Source organism: Uloborus diversus, chromosome 9, assembly GCF_026930045.1.
Source record: "Uloborus diversus isolate 005 chromosome 9, Udiv.v.3.1, whole genome shotgun sequence".
Taxonomy (NCBI): Eukaryota; Metazoa; Arthropoda; class Arachnida; order Araneae; family Uloboridae; genus Uloborus; species Uloborus diversus.
Window position 1 is genome coordinate 83,779,332 of NC_072739.1, and position 21,036 is coordinate 83,800,367.

Sequence of the window (21,036 nt, forward strand, 5' to 3'; positions counted from 1 at the left end):
AAATTGTGTTCCGCGGAACCACAGGGTTCCATGGAGATCAATCAAGGGTTCCGGGCTCTTTTTTTCAATTCAAAATAGTCACCCTAACAAGTATTTTTTGGAATAGTTTTCTTTTTTATTGCAAGTAAGCCCTTTGTGAATGTTGCATTTAAACTATACTGTTGAAGACAAACCAGAGGTTCCAAGAAAATAAGAAGGTTTTAAAAAGGGTTCCACTTAACAAAGAAATTAAGAAGCGCTGTTTTAGAACATAAAGACGAAAAGGAACAATTGATATTAGGAGGTATTTTAATTTAGTTCTCAAATATGAATATTTCTATTCTTTCTTTCATCTAAAAATTCTATTAAAAGATAATTTTTTTTTTTTTTGAAAACGAAGATACTTGAATTTAAATAGTCGCTTCGTTTTTTAGGCTAATGTAGTACATTTGAGTATATACAGTACATTATAAACACCCAAAAAATCCTTTTCTGAAAAATAAAGAGTCACATTTATAGAACAACTAAGTAATAAAAAAGAAGTCATTGGGAATGCCTTATGGAAGAATCATAGATGAAAGCAAAGTAATCCTGCATTTTATTTAAGAAAAGGAAGTTTTAGTGAAAGCAGTTATTAAACGCAGTTCCTAAATACAGTGGTAGGTACCAAGAAACGATCGCTAAATATATTAATGAAAAAGAAAATTATAGAAAAGAATTCTCGAGATTTTAGAAAAAGAAAAAGGTTGTTAATTCCTTTGTTCCCTCAAATAGCACGATATAAGGTTGAGATTTCCCATTTTTATGCAGTGCCACTTGACGCTTTAGAATACATTATATACATACATACATTTAAAGGTGGATGGGGGGGGGGGTAGGGGTGCTACTGTGACGAAGTGAGTGTGTGCTATAAAAAGCTTCTACAACTAACACTTTCAATGCTAAAAACTATCTTCAATATTAAATGAAATTTCAGTAAAATAACGGATTTGAGTTTAATTTCCAAAATTCAAATTAAAATAAAAAGCTACTACAGCAACACATGAAACAAAATCATAAGAAAGCATTTTTTTTTTTAAATGCAAAACCAGCAACTCAGGAAAAATAACACAACAAAACAAAATATTTCTCATGAAACAATAATTTATTTTACACACTTCCTTCGAGCAAGGTTACAGTTAAACGAAAACTAGGCATTCCAATACTATTTACATGTAAAATAACTCAGAACCTTGAAGTAAAAAAGGCAGCAAAAACGTTTTTGAATGAAAAACAAAATGAAAAATGTCACATTAACGGAAATGTACACAACTACAACACATTAAAACATAACCACATAAAACTTCAATCTACACATAACATGCTAAATAGCTATACAAAGGGGAACATACTAATATACAACAAGGCACAGACAACCATGCATTGACTTGGGCTATCAAAACTTAAGCCCCTATTCTTAATTAACTGAAAAAATATTTTTCAAATCAATATAGCAACAAAAGGAAAAGAACACAATGTGTTTTAATTGTAAATTTTCAAAATCGCATAATGAAACCCTGAATTTTTCATTGTTAAATTACGTATTATGGTAAAATTTTAACTTTCAGTTTCGAAAATTTTCTACCCTTTTTAAACAAGCAATACTACTTTTAGAGTAAATTCCACTCTGTGCCCCTTTAAAGTTTAAAATAAATTTAAAGTACCCACATAAAGAAAAATATGAAATGCTTCATCTAATTTTATTTATTTTTAATTTTGCTGCAACAATGCGAAATAATAAAGTTTCATTGTACAATTTTTAAACAAACAAAGAAGTTTTCCAAAAAAAAAAAAAAAGTTAGATTGGTGTAAAAAATTGTTGAATATCAGTCTTTTAATTATTGTTTCTGCAACTTTTCAAACCCAAAGAAGTTTGATGAAATAGCATTCAAAAATAATTACATAACCGTGTTAATGTACTAAATACTAAATTTTAAACTGTTTAAAAAACATAGACTGAAATATTTTTTTTTTTTTTTTTTCCAATTCTAGAATAACATTAGAACTGGAAAAAAAATATTTTTTAAACCAGTCTTCTTCCAGTAAATGAAGGTTATGATCACATAAAGATGTCTATTGTCTCAAAACGAAAAAACTACCCAAACGCTGTTAGAGAATAAAAATCTCACTTTTCATTACAAATAACTATTTTCATCGGTATTCGATGTTTAAAATTCTAGAACCCAAAATCACGCAAAGTCAATGTCAATATCACAATTGAGAAAAAATAGCCTGGAATACCCTGAGTTTGCAATCAATAAATAGAATTGCATAAGAATTGCAATTAACCAATGAGATCACAGAAAACAACTAAGTCAAGAATTTCGACAAAAGCTCTTTTTTTTAAACGCCTGAATTTGCTTTAGAAGTTTCAATGCACGTTTTCATTTCATTTCGATAACGATTTTAAAATGCAAGATAGAACTAGGAAGAAAATAATTGTAAAGTTGCTTACGAAAAAATAAATTATAAACTTTTTTTAGTAAAAAATAAATTCAATACACAATGACTTGGACATGTACAAAAATGATAACGAAAATAGTAAATAATTAAATATACAAATAATACAGACAAGCATTATAAATAATGCGCGCTTAAAGGGATACGAAAAACAAGTGCAAGCTAAATTACAATATAAACATTCTTCTAATATTAAACCAAGGAGCTTTTTCATTCTCTTTCAAATAAATTAGTATCAAACTTCGCTACCAAAAAAACAATGAAAGCAAAGGTAAGCGCAATCTGAATGAAATTTATCTTTGGGAAATCAGCTTAACATACTAGTTCGAAAAACGATCACTTTTTACAAGGGTGATAATATATCAATACGTAATGTACAATATTAATTGTCAAGTGACTAAAAACAGGTGCAAAGTTAAAAATATTCTTTGAATTTTGAAAAACCATAAACACTATTTCAGATCCTGAACACAATGTGTGTCGTGTTGTCCTGTTAAAAGTTATGTACAAATACGACGGGAAAGGCCACGTGAATAGGAACTATAATCGTCCTTAATATCGATTAAGGACGCTCCGTGATCGATTAGATTTAATCGTCCGAGAACAGCATGATGAAATGAGGCTACTAGCAGCGGCAAAAACATGAGGTCAGAGTTTAGTCCTACCTGGATACATAGCGTGGTGGAGGAAGGCACCAGGCATGCTGCCATAATAGCCGGGGAAACCAGCGTACATGTATGGAAAAAGTCCAGCTGATGTTGAGGACGGTGTGGTGGACGACTCTGTGGATGAAGTGGGCAACACAAAATCACCTAGATTATTATTTTCTTGAGAGGAATTAGGTGGCTGGGTAGCAATGTCCTCTTTGTCGTCGTGCTTGTCTCTGTTGGGCACACTATTCAGCTCACCGTTAGTCGTCGTCGTCTCTTTCCTTTGACTAGCTGGCAGAGGATCTGCAGGTTCGCTCTTCACCTTGTCCGAGTTCGTTGTTGGGGAGCCAAAGCTTGGAAGCCCTCCAGTGAGCCCAGATATACTTACCGTGGCTGAAGTTTTCGGAACAGAATTGACAGTTGCCGAAGTCACGCTGTTGTTCACGACGTGATTGGGCGGTTGCGAGTCATAGCTCAGTCCAGTGTCGGAATCTTGCCCGGAATCGGTCAACTTCTTCAAACTATCGATATGGATTTTCAAATTTTCGATATGCTTTTTGGAGAATATGTGTTCTTGCAGTGTCGAGGGAGAAAATTTTAAGTTGTATTTTACATTGCACAGTGTGCACTCTTCGTTGATTTTAGTTGTCTCCATCTCATGGCCAAAAGTCTTAACAAAAGCAAGTTTTGCTTTCTTCTCTTTCGCTCGGGCATTCTGGAACCAAACCTGCACCACTCTTTTAGGAAGACCTATTTCTTTCCCAAGAGATTCGCACTCACACATAGATGGTGTTTTATAATCTACAAAAATCGATTTCATTACTTTTAATTGAATGGTTGTCATCTGAGTCCTAAAACGTTTGTTTGAATTGGAATACCTATTAGATGGGGAAGTAGGATTACTTTCCTCGCCATCCATGTTGTCTGTGGATTCTGAATAAGTTTCAGACCTCGCGTCGTCCATAAGGCAGCCCCTTGATGTTCCATCTTCAAGATGGAACCTCTCAGCTAAACTACCGTTACTTTTCTCAATAAGCGCTTTTAATGGTTTGCTGAGATCTAATGGGGACTCACCTTTCATAGGGCTCTCCAAAGCAGTTTTTTCCGATATCTTTCCAAGAGACAAATCCGCAGCCAAACAGGGATCTTTGCTGTTCTCTCTGGATGTTGGTATTCCACAGAGTTCGTCCAAATATTTACGCAAGGAGTCTTCGTAGTACCTTTTCATTGTGTTGTTAACGGAGTCCGCAGAATTCGTAGAGAAAGAAGGCAACGGCGAAGCTGCAGAGGTGTTCATTTTATCGTCTGAAGGGCTCCCTGGATCTTCTGGATTCGAATCACCCTCCCCATCAGGCAGGGCGTCTATATTTATATCACCTTTTGTATACTGATCAGCGTGTCTAGTAGCTAAGTGAGATTCTAAAGCTGATCGAGCTTTAAACAGAGCACGACAGAAAGGACATCGTTTGTGGATGACCTGCTGGTGAGCTCTAAACTGACCTTTCCTTTCTCTGGCTCTAGTATTTTGAAACCAAACCTGGACGACCCTCTTTTTAAGACCTACTTCCCGTGCAATATTTTCTAGCATTTTTCTACTCGGATTGCTCTCTACTTGATATTGCTGATATAGATAATCTAACTGTTCAGGTAAAATAGTCGTTCGGAGTCTTTTGTCCCTGGGATGTTCACTCTGAGATTCTTCATCATCCGACAACTTCCGTTTCATTTGAGACAATTGCACGCTTCCCGGTGTGGATGGGGAATCATAAGACACTACAGGAAAGGAAGAAGGTTGATAGCCGGGAAAAAGAGTGGGATTCATCATGTGAACCAGTTGATGTTCTCTCCACAGGTCAAACCTTGGGAAAGCTAAGCTGCATTTGTCACACCTATAAGTCCCATTTTGATTACTGTTAGAAGTTACTTTTTCGGTATTTCGTGGCACTGTAGTAGTTGTTGTTGCGGGCAATGTTGGTGTAGGAGGTTGTGATGATCTCTCATCATTAGACATTGACTTTATTTGACCAGCAAGAGGATTTTCGTCTTTGAAACACGAACTTTTCTGATGTTTAATCAATTCATAGTACCTTTGAAATACCTGTAGACATTTCTTGCACTGATAATTCAGTCCTGGAGTTCGTTGAAATCTTCCAGAATTTTCCTCTTCTTGAGTGATAGGAGGCTGATTTTCATACACTTTACGAGCTTTTTGGCGAGCATTTTGAAACCAAACTACAATGACCCTCGGACTCAAATTTAACAACTTAGATAAGTACTCCAAGTCATCATCTTTTGGGTAAGCGTTCGTTTCGAAAAATTCTTGAAGAACCTTTATCTGATAATCAGTGAATCTTGTACGATTCGCTCGCTTTCCAGATGATGAACATGATGGTGTGGGAGTACCACTAGGTGTTCCAGTTGAATGAGGAGATTCGGAAGTGGGAGGAGATGCAGATGTTGGGGGCATGAGAGGCATCATTGAAGATGTACTTGCAAACGGATTAAGATTGCACGGAAATGCCTCGGCTAGTGAAGTTCTTAAGTCCATGGACATCAAGGCAGATGATGTTGGAGTGCAAGAGGCTGCTGCCGCGGCTGCAGATAATGCATCAGACATAGAAAACAGCTCGGATGCTGCAGATGTCATGCAGGCATTAAATGAAACACTTTCCGTAGCTTTACTGTTAGATTGCTGTTCAGATTTAATACAATCATTATTGATATATTTTTCGGTTTTGATATCTTTTGCAATTATTTCAGAATACTCCTCATTTTTTTCATTTTCATTAGATAATTGATGTTTTTGATCAACGGATGAATTTTCCGATATTTTTTGAGAGTCCGATTTGCCACCGTTTACTGGAATAATTTTTGCTTCACCAGTCTTTTCATATTCTTCTAAATTTAGAAATGTAGATGGCGGATTGTTGAAATTGTAAGGGGAATCCTTATTCCTTTGTCTCTCTTTAAAAAGTGTATTTCGAAACCAATGCTTGATGACTTTCAAAGGCAGCCCTGATTTATCCGACATTTCGAGCAACTGATCTTCAGTTGGAGAATTATTTATATCGAAATAAGCTCTGAGTATCTTGAGCTGATCGTCGTTAATTCTAGTCCTAGCTCTTTTCTGCTGTTGTGACAGTTGCTGTTGTTGCAGCAGCTTCTGTTGAGCAGCGAAAAAGTTGGGATCCACGGCTGCCCCTGGCATCATTGGATGACCAAATGCAGATGCCATTAACGGATCCAATGGAGGCGGCATCATGAGCGGGATTAGAGGAGGATGCATGTTCATAGCGGCTGCGAAAGGCAAGTTCATGTTCATTCCCATGTTCATGGGCATCGGAAGACCCATGCCAAGACCCATGCTCATGATGAGCTGATTGAATTGCATTTGAGCAGCCATGTGATTTGCTGTCACCGAAGATGTCATATCAGGCATTTGTGACATTAATGATGTAACAGGAGGCGTTACAGCATTTGGCAATGAAAGTGGTGTGACCCCAGATGGTGTCGCTGGCGTTGAAGATGGTCCCGTGCTAAGCTCACCACTCGAAGATGGTGAAGGAGCCTCTGCCATATTAAGAGCATCATCGATGACAGGCACTGATGCATTTCGTCGCTCATAATCCTCACGAAATTCTTCAGCAAATTTTTCAACATCTTTGATTGGTACAATATCTTTATGGGCTTCTTCCTGATGAGATTTCAGAACCCAAATGCTGGAAAATCCCTTCCCACATTTACCACAAACTGATCGATTTATTTCTGGTAAATCGATTTTTTTCTTTTCCGAGTCTTTAATACCATCTTCAAGGTTTTGCACGCCCTCTTTTCTTTCTTCTTTCTTTTCAGCATCTTTTTTAGGGCGCTTTTGATAGTTTTCGTTGAATTGCATGACGACGTCAAAGCCAAAGCTCTCAAGCAAATGCCTGAAGATCAGAGGTTTGGGCCTCAGGAAAGAAAACCTACTTTTGAACATCTGCTGTCCAGGAGTAGGACTTCTCTGAGAAGCGGAATGCACTGCTGGAGAGGGTGAAGGTTCTGCGTGATTCGAAGTGAGTCTTGGTTGCTTTTCTGGAGGCTCATCTTTGTCCAAATTTTGTCTCTGTTGCATTTGAGGCAGAGTTGGCATTAGAGGCGCTTGTGGCGTCGTAGGTGCTGCATTAAGCAATGGAGGCAAGGCATTATTTTGGGCAAAGAAGCAATACAGTTGTTGATGCTGCATTAGTGCTTCCTGAGAAGAACACATAGACCCACAACGTTGGCAAGAAAATGGAGGTGCACTTTGAGATTGCACTACAGATGATGCCTGTGGCATTAGTCCCAATGCTTGCTGCATGATATTATTGTGATCTGGATGCAAAGGGAAGCTGAATTGTGGCGAAGATGTAACGGGAGTGATCACTGGGGCAGACGTGGCAGCTACAGTCAAAGTCGGAGGATCAGAGGCTTTCGTAGTTTGAGCAATTGTTGTGACTGACGTAGAGGTTGGTGTTTCATTTCCTGTAGATGTAACTTCAGGTGATTTTGCAGGGCACAGGTCTACAGGAGTAGTAGAATCGTCAGGTCGTTCAACTAACGGTACGCTTAAATCAAGCTGTCCGGACAAAACAAGTTCTTGCACTTTAGATGCTTTTGATTGATGAAGTACAGATCGAACATGAATGTCTAGTGTCGAAGCTTGACTGTAAGACAGTTTACACAAGTTGCATTTGTAAAGCTTTTTCTCACTATCTGTGTTAGCACTAACTTGTGGAGAACAAGTAGTAGCACTATTTGAGTTTGAAGTACTTGTATTTGTTACAACAGATGTAGTTGTCGTATTATTTACAGTTGTAGCATTCTGAGTAGTTGCATTAGAAGAGTTGTTTTCTTTCATACTTAATTTTAACTTATGAAGGTGTGATACAGAATTATAGTGTACTAGGAGAATATTCTTTTGAGTGAAAGATTCTTTGCACACTTCACATTTGAACGGACGATTGGGATCCAGATATTTTTCCATTGGATAGCTCATTTTCTCACCTTTACGATGTAGCAATGTTTTATTGTGGCTTGTTAAGTAACTTTGTCTCGTGAAAGCAACTTTACATCTGTGGCACTTATACTTCCGATTTGGATCATTATAGCTGTCTTCAGCTATCGCTTGACTATTAATGTAATCTTCCAACACTTGCTGTTCTTTGGTTTCACTGCCTTCGTCAATTGTGTCATCAATGGCATCGGACTCGTCAGGTAAACTGACAGTTTCATCCGGAATGTCGTCGTCTAATTCTTCGCGATTACTTTCTTTACGCAAAAGTTCTGTTGTCTGAGGATCTAAGACACCACCAGAAGCACCACCATTTCCGGTTAGCAAAGGATTATTCATCAGACTAGCACGGTATTGTTCCAACTCTTCTTTGGTCATATCAGCATGAGATGCTTCCACATGTTTCTGTAATGCTAAAACAGTCCGAAAACTACGTCCACAAAGAGTACACTTTGTCGCTGCACGTATTATGTGATATTGCATGTGCAATTGCAGTTTTTCGGATGTCTTGAAGGCTAAACTGCACTGCGTGCACCTATATTTGTACACATGCCTCTCTGACACAGGTATGTTTGACTTTAAAGCGTGCATTTCCTTGAAGTGAAATTGAGTAGCAGTCATGCTCCCAAAGAATAATCCACAGCCTTTCTTCCAACAGAAATATCCACCACCTTTCGGAGTATTTTTGTATTCCAAGTGTCCCATTTCATTTTGATGGCAAAAAAGGTCCTCCACCTGAACGAAGATTCTTCCGCATGCAGCGCAATTGAAATCCTCTTCATCCTTGGTGTCACTACTATCGCTGCGGCTATCAATATCGGGCAGTTCTTGCTTAACATCGATGCCATCGTCTAAACTTAAATCTAAGCCAACGTTATTGCAGGAAACAGCTGCGTTTGGAACTGATGTAGGTCCATTTGTTAAAGGCTTGGACTGCGGTGTTTCATTTATTTCGGATTTGATTTTGGTTTCAGATGATGTTTTGTCGTTGGTTGCAGATGCTGTTTGAGCTGCAAGCCAGTCTGTTTTATCAACCAGAGCCATCAGTTTTTTCACGCTTTCTTTATTGACATGATGAGTGTCAATTAGATGATTTTCGAGGACGTCCCATTCTCGGAAGCTATCTTGGCAAAGTGGACAAGCAAGCGTCGCAGGCTTTTGTGAATGTTGAGAAACCACATGCATTTGTATGCAGACTTCGCTATTGCTTGTAAAATTGCAAAATGGACAAGAATGTTGCACTGTCTCACTATTTTCAGTACTGCTTCTGTCTAACAAGGCTTGTTTTAACATAGATCCATCAGAGTTTTTGAAGGTAGAATTTTCTTTGCTCTTCTCTTCCACTCCGAGAACGCTTCCGTTGTCAGTTGGCTTTGGATCTGTGGGAAAAAAAAGGGAAAATAAATATCAGGAACTGTAATATCAATGATGCACAATAACAATGCAAAAAAAAAAAAAAAAAAACCACTTAAGATTTCATATGAAGTAAGATACTGCTACAAAGAAAAGTTTTTAAGTCAATTCTTTAAATAATTCAAAGTAAAAAGCTAAAAGCTGGTTAGATAGCAGAATGACTGCCAATCTGTACGCCTATACCTTTTTAATAGTTACTATCCGATTAAAGAGCTTGTTATTATTTTACTTCATTTCTTCGCCTGAACATTTCGATGTTCGTTATTTTTCGATTTGAATTTTCAAAATATCCTTTCACCTGTGATAGAGAGACATGTGCAACTAAATTAAAATAGTTGTTAACGGTTGAAATGGTTTAACTGGCCTTCAGAACCATATGCCTTGTCCAACTATGGACTGACAGTGGAATAACTTAACTATCTTTTGAAAAAAAAAAAGAATATAATAGTATAAATTCAAATAATAATAAAAAAAAAGAACATTTAAGTCCAGCATTCAAATTCCCTTTTAAATTAAAATGAAGGAAATTAAAATAAAGCAAATGAAACTTAGTCCATTGTGACCTCCCCCCCCCCCTCTCCAGCTTAAAATTTAAACCAGCTTAATTTCGGGCAAAGAAAGCAGGAGGTACCTGAAAAAAATCTTTACGCAATTTGAATTGAAAATTTTTACTGGGGATGGGGGAGGGATTTGATGCTTAAAGAGTATTGTAACATTTAAAAATAAATTGTATTAGTTTTGTATCTGTGAATGTACGATTTGAATAAGGCAATTCAAGAGCTTTTTAATAGGGAAACTTTTTGTAAAATTAGAAAAATAATTTCTTAACCAAAATAAATTACTTATACTGAACGTTTCTTCAATTTGCTGTGATGAAATGTTTTTTAATACAATTATCCCTGAATGTAGACAAGATTCTGGAATTCAAAGAACCGTGACAAATGACGATAATTGTAAGCAAACTTAAAAACATTTTTTCCAATTAAATATGAAAAGTTCATTAAAGAACGTACGTTGTATTCGCTCACATAAAGGTAAGTATTGCGATGAAATTTAATTTTAATTGCTAGAAAGTAGATGAATTTCAGATGGCGAACATAAAATTTCAATTATGGGCAGTTCCATCACTTGTTGCGCCACACCCTACTCTTGTATAGTGTTAGAAATAAGAGTTAAGATATAAACGTCACGAAGATCTTAGATACATTTTCCACCAGTCAAAATGAAAGACCTAATTACCATTTCAATAAACCAAACTTTTTTTTTTATTGTTGAAGTAGAAATAATGCTTAAAAAGGCTAGCACATGCTTGATATCTATTCAAAAAATTAAGTTGCATTAACACACGGAAAGTAACAAAACTGAATATAATAAAAAAATTTTGAAAAAAAAAAAAAAAAATAGAACCGACTTCAAAATTGCTCTAAAAAGTGAAAAATAATTTTATTCTTTAAACACCATCGATAATGCTTTTAAACATAATTTTTGAAGTTGGCGCAAAAACAAAACGTAAAATCCAGTGTAACCATGCTTTGTTCATATTTTTTTTTCAGAAAAGCATCCAAAGTTACGAACGAAACATTTATATCGCTATTCAAATATGCTGTCATCAATGCATAATGTATGTGATAGTGAAGAAACTGGTCCTGGTTAAATTTATAGTTGTATTTGAGTTATGGCTGTGAATGATTTTATCTATCGTTTTTGCGCGAAACTTCAAAAATTATGTTTAAAAGCATTATCGATGGTGTTTAAAGAATAAAATTATTTTTCACTTTTTAGAGCAATTTTAAAGTCGGTTCTATTTTTTTTTCAAAAATTTTTTATTTCATTCTTTTTAGTGTAAATGTAGGTATTTCAGAAATAATAAGAAGTTACCATCACGAAACTTCACATTTTTTTCTTAAAAATGCTCCATACTAAAAAAAAAACTATTGACACGCGTTAAACTTTAAGCGATTGGCACTAAAAACTTATCTTTGTTCCTCTCTGGAAATCATGCGTAGTTAATTTAATTATAACCATTTAAGTATTACGTTTTTCCTAACTAATTTACATTCCACAGCATCTAAGTTGCTCATGATGCAATCCTGTATTTTCTTACTTAGCCCCGATCATCTGTTATCGGCATAGAGGATAACGATAAAAATACTACAGAGTAGTTGAGTCAAACCTAATGGTAGCATTGTGAAGGCTAAGCAGATCCTAATCACTGCATCACCTCGCTTCCAGGTTAGGTTTACCCCTACTATGGAGCAATAGCACTGAAGAAAGGAAGATTTTGATAATTCACATAGGGTTACTATAAATCAGCATGGTTGCTAAAATAAAATTATTTACGCCAAAAATGAGACGACAGCGCCAGATTCCCCATTATCGAAATATCCCTTGAAGAAATTTGATGCTTGCTTCAGAGAAGCCTTCATTCAAAATTATCATTACAATTACTATTAATGTTACTGTTATAGGGCACCAAAGTTTTATAACAATGAGTTTCCTATTGTCGCGTAGATGAAGATAGCGAAGACAACGTGAAAGCCAAATGAAGCGAATACTCGTTAGTCTCAACTCGAGATCTTTATTCAGAATCACGAATGAACGTTACATCTCCTTATATACAACTTGAGAAAGTGCTGGAACTTTCCAGACTTGGAAAGATACAAAAATTAATAGAAGATTCGAGAAAATACGGGAAACAGTAGAAACGAAATTTTAGTAAAATTCACTTTGTCCTAGTCGGGATTTGAATCCGGGTCGCTCGTGTGGGAGGTGAGAATTCTACCACTGAGCCACCGTTATCCATGGATGAAAAGTGCGAACTTCGCTACAAAATCATTTAATAGGGAAATTGCATAAAGTTTACTGTTTTTTGCCCATAACTTTTTTTCTAAAGAACAAATATGGTCAAACAAAGTAATGGGACCTAAGTTGAGCCATCCCCTATCCATTAAAAAAAGAATCATCAAAATTGGTTTACTAGGTGAGACGCTATGAGTGGACAAAAAAAGAAAAAAAAAACATACGGTATGAATTGATAACCGCCTCCTTTTTGAAGTCGGTTAAAAAATTAAAACTCAGCAACATTTTATGAGATCAGGTGCGGAGACGTATGACTCGTAGGAAGTAAGGTGCATTGATACAGAGTTAGAAGCAAAGGGATGGAAGTGGACATTTTCAAGTTTTGAGTAAAATGCGTTTACAGTTCTAATCCTAAGTAGACTTTCATTGAATTTTTTTTAGCAGATCTTTTCTCCAAACAGAGGAGAGGGTCACCTACCATTTGTACTGGTTAGCTTCAAATTTTTAATTTTGGCACTTGCATCCATTTACTTCTCATTGCCTCAATTAAAAACATCGGGTCAGTTTTTAGAAATAGCCATAATGGGAATTTATGATTTTGAAATAGTAATCTGACGAATCACGGGAGACTACAAAAATACCTTGGCGACTATTTCTTTTTGAATAACAATCTTTCAGAAGCCACTTTACACTAAATTTTTTTACTAAGTCTAAAAAATAATTTGTCTGGCGCCTTAGATTTTACAAGTTTTGTCGGTTTCTGGTTCCTTGTTATAGCAAATTATCTTTAAAAAATAAAATTAAAAAAAAAAGGAAAGGAAAGAAAAGACGAAAGGGGAAAAAAAATGAAGCCAAAAACAAAAGCTCAAAAATTAATGCGTGTTTTCACCAACAAATTTAGAGACTGCTATGGGCGAACTCATTCAACTGGTCAAACGCATTCTGGTGCGTAAAATGCTAGACTAAATACATCTTAAATTCGGTGCGCCAGAACAGGAAATGATTCACGTTGGGCTCACGCATCTTCAAGGATCGATTCGCCTTCATTTGCACATGAATTACATTAAAAGCTCGCTTTTGATTTGCAAATTGCTAGGCCACAATTATGCCCAGCGTTGCTCCAGACACCTCTGCATGCATCAGTACGGAAAAGTCATTGACATAACTTACTGGAACTCTCATCACATCGGAGGAGGTAAAGGGTACAAATTGAAGCAGACATTTTTGGGTTGTTGTAGCAAATGAGAAATGGCCGATAATCTTTAACCGGTAAGGTGGGCTGTCGTACACTCCAGAAGAATTGAACTTTTGCATTCAAACACTTAGTAATAACAACACTCTAGACTAACAACTGCACATCTTTTTATCATTGCATAATGGATATGCATGGTTATGGGCTGCAGTACCATGATGTAAACTTTTTTTTATCTCATTCTTAATTTAATTAACGTCCCATACACACAACTAACTCTTTTACAAGGGCATTAACCTAAGCTTTAATGAAAATTAATTTGGGCTATTTGTATGTCTTCATTTTTGGTAATGTTTCTGAATTTATTAAAAAAAAAAAAAACTTTCCTTGCCCTAGAAAATACTGGTTAAGGTTATTAATTTTGGGGGTCCCACAGCTAGAAGGCCCCTAAGCCTGACCTTACGGGTTTATTGGTAAATCAAGTCCTGTACATGGACTTGTGTATAGATGCCACTTACTGCTTCAGTTGCATTTAACATAAATGAGTGGTAAAAAAATCATTGGAAATTTGCCTACCTTACATTGATAAATTTTGGAGAGTTCACAAGAAATATAATATTTTGGAAACAACTACACTTTATACATGTTATTGTGAAAGACCGAAACTGAAGAATGTCAATATACACCTCAGATCCAGAAGAAATATTCAAGTTTTTGCCAATCTCTTTGCTAGGTAAATGTTCACATTCACCGGTGAATATCGACAGTTACTGGATTTCGTTTTTCCCAGACACATACATACACCACCTTACGTTAAGAAAATTCTCCTCATCAATTAAAAGTTTAATAAACAGTTTAATTTCTTAAAAATAAAAAAAGGCCTAAGCAATAGTTGAAACTGTATGCTAAGCTGAAAAATGATCAAATAAACACAAATCAATTTTGGTCTACAAAGAGGACGGTATTGACAACTAATAAGTATGTATAAGTGGTTACTAATAAGTTAAGAATATCGAGGGAAAGACGTGACATGAGTAAAAACTGATTAATGTGCGTGAATATAAATAATACTATGCATAGGTTGCAACTAATACAGAAAACAGCATCAAAGTGTACAAAACAAACATCAACCGAAATTCAACGATATTGTTTTTAAATGCAGAAAGAATCAAAAAAGAGATACAATTTTGGTATTGTTAAACAACAATATTTTGGTGTTGCATATCTTACTCTTTTGGGAATATTTCATTGCAAAACTATTTCTAAAAACGACAACGTTCGGTTTTAACTTCTGTAACATCTGTTCTTGCTAAAATTTACCTTGATGTAAAAATTGACAACATAAAAATTTCCTTCAGTCTTCTTGCATTAAAGCATCTTTAAATAAAATATATTATGACTTTGAGTTATGAAAATTTTCTTTCAAAATAATACATTACAATGTTTATAAATTATACGTGATGCGTAAAAAGTCTAAATCATTTTTAAGTTCTGAATCATTTTTAATTTATTCAGGAAATAACGGGAAGAGTAATTAATGAAATAAAAAGTCCAGATTGAGCTACTAACTCATTCTTAATTTAACTCAAAGTGCGTTTTTAATAATATTTTTAAAAATCATTAATTGGCTACTTCAAGGTACGTATAAGAAATCCCCTAGTCATCAACAGCCGTCGACTAAAAATAAGAAAACTTTATCTCATTTTAAGTATGTTTTCAAATAAACCAAAGTTTCATTGTTAGCTCAAAAATGCAAGTTCCGATGAAGAAATATTACGATTTGTTCAATGTAATGGCTGTTCGTTCGCCATCTGCAACTTCACATAGGTGGTTCCGCCATAACTCAATATGAGATACGACTTTTAACAATTCAAAAAAAAGATCAGAATAATGCACTTTAACAGCCTCATGTTAAATATAAAGCAAGCACTGTACAAGAAATTACTGTATGGTGTCGTCTACAAATGATGCCATGCATTTAGGGAAGGGGGATGGTGTTCATGAAATTGTGTTGTGAGTTTATGACGAGAGGATGAGGTAAGGTGAAGTGTGACTCTTCAACAAGGGGGAAAGGGGTCATATATGATGAAAAGGAGTGAGACATCATTTCTGGTGGATAAAACCCCAATAGTATAAGAAGGCACGTCCATTGAATTATTACCTGTAGGAGGGGTATGAAAAGCAATACATTTCCTGCAGTATAAAATTCGCTAGTAAACTAATGCAAGAAGACAAAATGAAGACTCAGGTAAAATCGTCGTCTCAGAGCATCAGTAAGATATCTAAGGCTGCTCAGAATAACAGAAAGATATCCTACTGTTGCTCTGAGGCTACGAATTTGTCATGACATACAAATACAGTTGGCTCTCTGTTTAACGACTTTCAAGGGACCACAAAAAATCGTTCTTAAGTAGAAAGCGTCCTTAAATAGAATGCTTTTAACACTACAGTGTACCATCTGGGACCGTGAAAAGCCGTCGTTAAATAGAGCGTCGTTAAACAAACAGAGAGCAAACTGGTTTTTTTTTTCGCTAGTAATATAGGGTAAAAATAATCGAAACTCACCCTTTTCGTCTTCATTAGCTTTAATAGAATCTGAAGCTGCTGGTTTTGCTTCTCTCACAACAAACACCTCCCTCATATCAGGCTCGTTTTCACCTTGCATTTGTCGAATATTTTCTGTCCTTAAATGGCTTATGGAATTCACATGCTGGATAAGATTCACTTTTGTCCTCACGGAAATGTTGCACATTAAACAGTGGTAAGATTTCATTTCTGTCCTAATAAGAGATTCATTTCTCTCGAGGTATAAGAACAGCCTACCGTTTGCATCATGTCTAGGATTCGTTGCATGAATCTGCAACTTATGCAAAGAGTTCGTATAATATTCACAAGCATTGCAACGAACTTGCACCGGATTGCTCACATTTATGTACTTTAGTTTCCACTCGTTCCTAGGCCCACCCTCCTTTACGTGATTCACATGATGTAGCCTTTGTAGATGTTTATCAGTCTTGCAATGAAGTTGAAAATTTGCTTTCAGGTTGGTCTTGTAAGTGCACAATTTACAAATAGATGTTCCAGCTACAACAGTCAGAACTTCATCCTCCCGTAGTCGACTCCTGTCTAGTTGAACATGCTGCCCCAAAGCTTCTAAGGAATTTGACGAAAATATCGTACAAACACAGCATTGGTACAACTTGTAGGTGTCTTCATACGGAATGTCCGGCCTCAAAGTAGGGTCTGGATGCTCCAGATCTATAGCTGGCTGTTGGCAAGACAAATTTAGAGGAGTATTTCCAAGGTGATGTTGTTTTGCATTTGCAGCAGCCGCAGCCGCAGCAGCTGCGATTGCTCTTTGCTGTTGTTGTTGTTGCTGCTGCTGCTGTTGCTGTTGTTGGTGCTGCTGCTGTTGACTTGCCATCATTAAAAGAGCATGGTTATAAGCCATATCAGCGATTGCTGCTTCTGGTTGTAATTGAGCATCTGCTGGCATTAAAAGACCAGGATGAAACTGAAAGACTGGATCAATTGCTTGAGCTTGTTGGATAGCTGAAAGGTGCTGCATGTGCTTCATGTTTTGCTGCAGCACCATCATATTATGGGTATGCTTCTCACTAGTCATATGAATCCTCAAATTTCGAGCAACATTTGTTTCATAGTTGCAAACATCGCATCTCCAGTTCGCTTTCGGTTTAGGAGTCAGTTGAGCTTTCTTCATTGCTTCAGAAGCTGAGGCGGAAGACGCGACTCCGAGACCGGAAGAAGGAGAAGTCCCAGATGACTGAGAATGTTGCTGCTGCTGTTGTTGTTGTGATTGCTGCTGAAGGGCAGCGATATGCTCTGGTGTCAAACTACCGTTTTGAAGCTCTTGCACGTTGTTGATGTGCTTATCTGATTGCATATGTATGCTAAGATTGCCTTTCGTCGTCGTAGAATAATTACACACCTCACACCTGTACGGTTTGTAGCCACAGGTGTAAGTCTCACCACGAGCCAGTCGTGGATGAGGTTGGTTAGTTACACAGTACAGACAAGTCATTTCGTTTTCAGGGTGTTTTTCCTTCATATGAATTTCTAGCGTTTCCTGATATTTGTAATGCCAGTTACATTTCGGACACTTCAGAGTCTTACAGGAATTCCTGGAGTGCATCATAGTCATATGACCTCCGAGAGACCTGGATGACCCAAGAATCATGTCACATTTCGGACATTCTACACCATTCATTTTCCCTTCCGGATGGTGCGTGCATGTCATCTGCATAAGTGACGCTGCAGCAGCAACCGGAGATGGACTCTGATTAGTCGAGCTCTGTGATGTAGTACTTTTCGGTGAAATGTTATCAATACTGTCATCGAGGTTAGCTACATTGTTGCTGGAGATGGGGCTAATTTGTGGTTGATGGTGATGGTTGTTTAAAGATGAGATCTTTGCCACGGGTGACAATGAATTTGGCATCCGTTCTGTGTTACTTTGGTTGCATGCACGAGGTGCGACTGGCGTTGATTCAAATGGTCCATTCGTGATGGGTGGAGACGGGGAGGACTTAGATGATTCAGGAACTGTAACGACGGCAGCAGCGGCGGCGGCAATGGCAGCTTCAGCCATCTTTTCAATGTTTGCTAGATCTTCTAATACTGGGGTCAGCGATGAGTCGCCAAAACTGGACGTAGACGAATTCAACGTCGAGGACGAAGACGCAGAAGCTGCTACTTCGCCAGCTGAAGATGGGGCGACAGAAAGATCAGGAACTGATGTCACCGGACACATACTGGCCGACACCACCGTTGTTACAGCAGCTGAAGACGCTGCACTGATGGACGCTACTTGTTGGTCGTCGTACCGGGAAGATTGGACGACGTGAGAAGAGGAACTTGAGACTGAGCCATGCGTAGTGGAGGATGAGGCCGTAAACGTTGCCCCACCTCCGATGCAGTTGCTACTTCCAGCAACTTGAGGAGTGGAAGCAGCAGTGCTGTTAGGAGGAATGGGCTCTAGGAACGAAAGTAGGGGTTCGGCGCTAACCCCCTGGATCACAGCCGAAATGTTTTTTCTCGAGACCAGCTCTTTCTCTGCATCGTTCAACGATAAAGAATGTTCACCGGTCGCGTGGGCAACGAAAGACTTCGTGAACCCGAAGGACAGTTTGCAAATGAAACACATAAGTATGGGCTTCACAGGTACCGTACCACAGTCCCACACTGAATAGGAGGAAGTTGCATTGTCCAGCGACGGAGGTATTTTGCTTGTCGCTGTTGAACACTTTGCCACCTCGTCGCCTTTGACGGTGAACACGCGATAACTGTGCATCACCGGTATTTCAGGAACTTTGTGGTTGTTCTCCCGCAGGAGGTTACTGTAAGCTTGTCCACACAGGGCTCCAAAGAAAGCAGGATGCCTGGCTATGTGGAGCGCATTCACCACCTGCGGCTGTTGGTTCGAATCCGAGATGGGACTCTGAACTCGAGGCGACGTCAACCGGCCACTACTGTTCTTTGCGAAAGGCAGCAGGTCCAAACCACCGTATTCGTCGTCGCTAAGCTCGGAATCGACCCCTTCAATGATATAGGCCGAGCCATCCGGATTGTAGACGATTTTGCCATTGAAGGTCTCCACATCGCTGGCAGAACTGTTGTTGGAAGCGTCTCCTTCGACGTCGTCGTCGTCCGGTGGCATGGCCGCTAGCTGGGGCGGGAAATCGCCGCCGCCCTCCTCCATCATCTCTTCCTCGTCGAGCCCGCCCTTTTTCTTCTTGGTGGTGGGCGGGGGCTCATTCACCCCTGCGGTCATCACAGCGAGTGGTGATGGCCCCGAGTCAATCTGCTGCTGCTGTCTCTGTAGTTCCTTCCGATGTTGGCCCGTGTCGGTGCCGGGAACACCGTCCATCGAAAGACTGGGGTTACCGGTACATCATTCAAGTGGATTCCTGAAAAGACAAAATAAAGAAATTCAGGACAAAAATACTTTAATTTACTGCTACCATTAGAAATGGTAATTTTAATAAATTGTTGCTTTTGATAGCATTTAGTGAAATGTTTGCATTTCTTAATGGCACTGAATGACAAAATCGGACTTCCTTAATCCAATCACACTTAATTACCAACCGAAGTTTCTTCCTTTCTTGCACACGGGTGTAAAATACAGTCCAATTGCCCAGTTTGTGGCCCCCTGGCTATCAGAATAAGAATTTCTTATTTTTAATCAACATAATTTTTTTAATTAATTCCAATTAAAATTAAAAAACAGGATGTGAGAATATTCTTTCTGGATTTTCATCGAGTATTTCAATAAGTTAAATCGAAGTGAAGCTATCGTCCACAGCGAACTCCACGGCATTGAAAAATAATTACTAATGCAAGTGAAGCATTAAATCCCTTAAATGACAGGGTGTGTTCTCAAAGGGGAAGGAGCTGTTAGGCCGCCAAAGAGACAAAGAAGGGGAAAGGGTTGTGAAACGTTGATCTGAGGGCTGGTTAATTCAATAGAACGGGATGTGAAGCTCCAATTTGAACAGTACAGCGTAAAAACTACTTATGCAGTACTTGGGGATCACGCACAAAAGCTAAAAAGTTTATCATTAACAAAAATGCTTGCAAAAATGTTTATCCTTAACAAAACGTCTCAGCCGTACGTCAACTTCCACCTGATTTCTATAAATCTATAGCTTCAATTTATCATCTGACTGTTTTCACTTAAGTTGTTTCATGAAATCTGTGATTCTGGAATTGTTGCAGTGGGAACGAAACACTGACAATATTTAACTTATACAGGGTTGTGGGAAGCGGGGAAAACGAGCATGTGATTAAAATAAAATGGAGAATAAGGAATTAAGATCCAATTAGTTATATATTTTCAATGAAAACTTATTAATACAACACTAAACTTCATCGCATCAACTTAGTTTTTCTTTCCATAGACAAAATACAATTTATCCGAGCATATTCAACTTACTCGTTTTTAATTTTATGCCCCCTCCCCCTCACAAATTATAATTCCCCCTCCCTATCAGTCAGACGCTACTCTTGGTCCAATAAATCATTTTCCCTCCACCAATCCACTTCATTAGTTATTGAAGGAATTATATCATGGTATACTTTTCCTTAAAAGATTCATATTTTCGTTAAGATTTTGCCGATTTTGTTTTATTCGTTCAATTTATATTTGGAATGCGAATTACAACATCTTTTCCTCTAAGGATAAGCAACCAATTATACAAGTAGGCCTTGTACTACCAGAGTCCCCCCCTCACCCCCAGAGTAATGGCGCATCTTCTCCAAATAATACTAAGACCCCCCACTTTAAAAAGTAAAATACCTCTAAACTTCCTCCTCTAAAAATTTCAATGATGCAGTCTGTGCCTTGACCCCCCCAAATTGGACATCTCTGGTATTACCGAGATTAAACGGTACTGCAAATTTTTAATGAAAAGATGTGAAAATGCATCAAAGGTGTAGCAACAATATACTAAACA

General features: G+C 37.6%; 1 protein-coding gene across 1 annotated transcript in view; it reads right to left on the reverse strand.

Annotated features, from left to right (window-relative positions):
* Positions 1–1,083: 1,083 nt before the first annotated feature.
* The window catches only part of LOC129229442 (zinc finger homeobox protein 3-like), a 144,412-nt gene continuing 124,459 nt past the window's right edge, over positions 1,084–21,036 (reverse strand). The window contains exons 2-3 of the mRNA XM_054863751.1: positions 16,130–19,491; positions 1,084–9,539 (exon numbers count right to left, since the gene is read on the reverse strand). Coding sequence (XP_054719726.1) covers positions 3,127–9,539; positions 16,130–19,451 — 9,735 coding nt within the window. The 5' untranslated portion in view covers positions 19,452–19,491 and the 3' untranslated portion in view covers positions 1,084–3,126. The remainder of the gene's footprint in view (positions 9,540–16,129; positions 19,492–21,036) is intronic.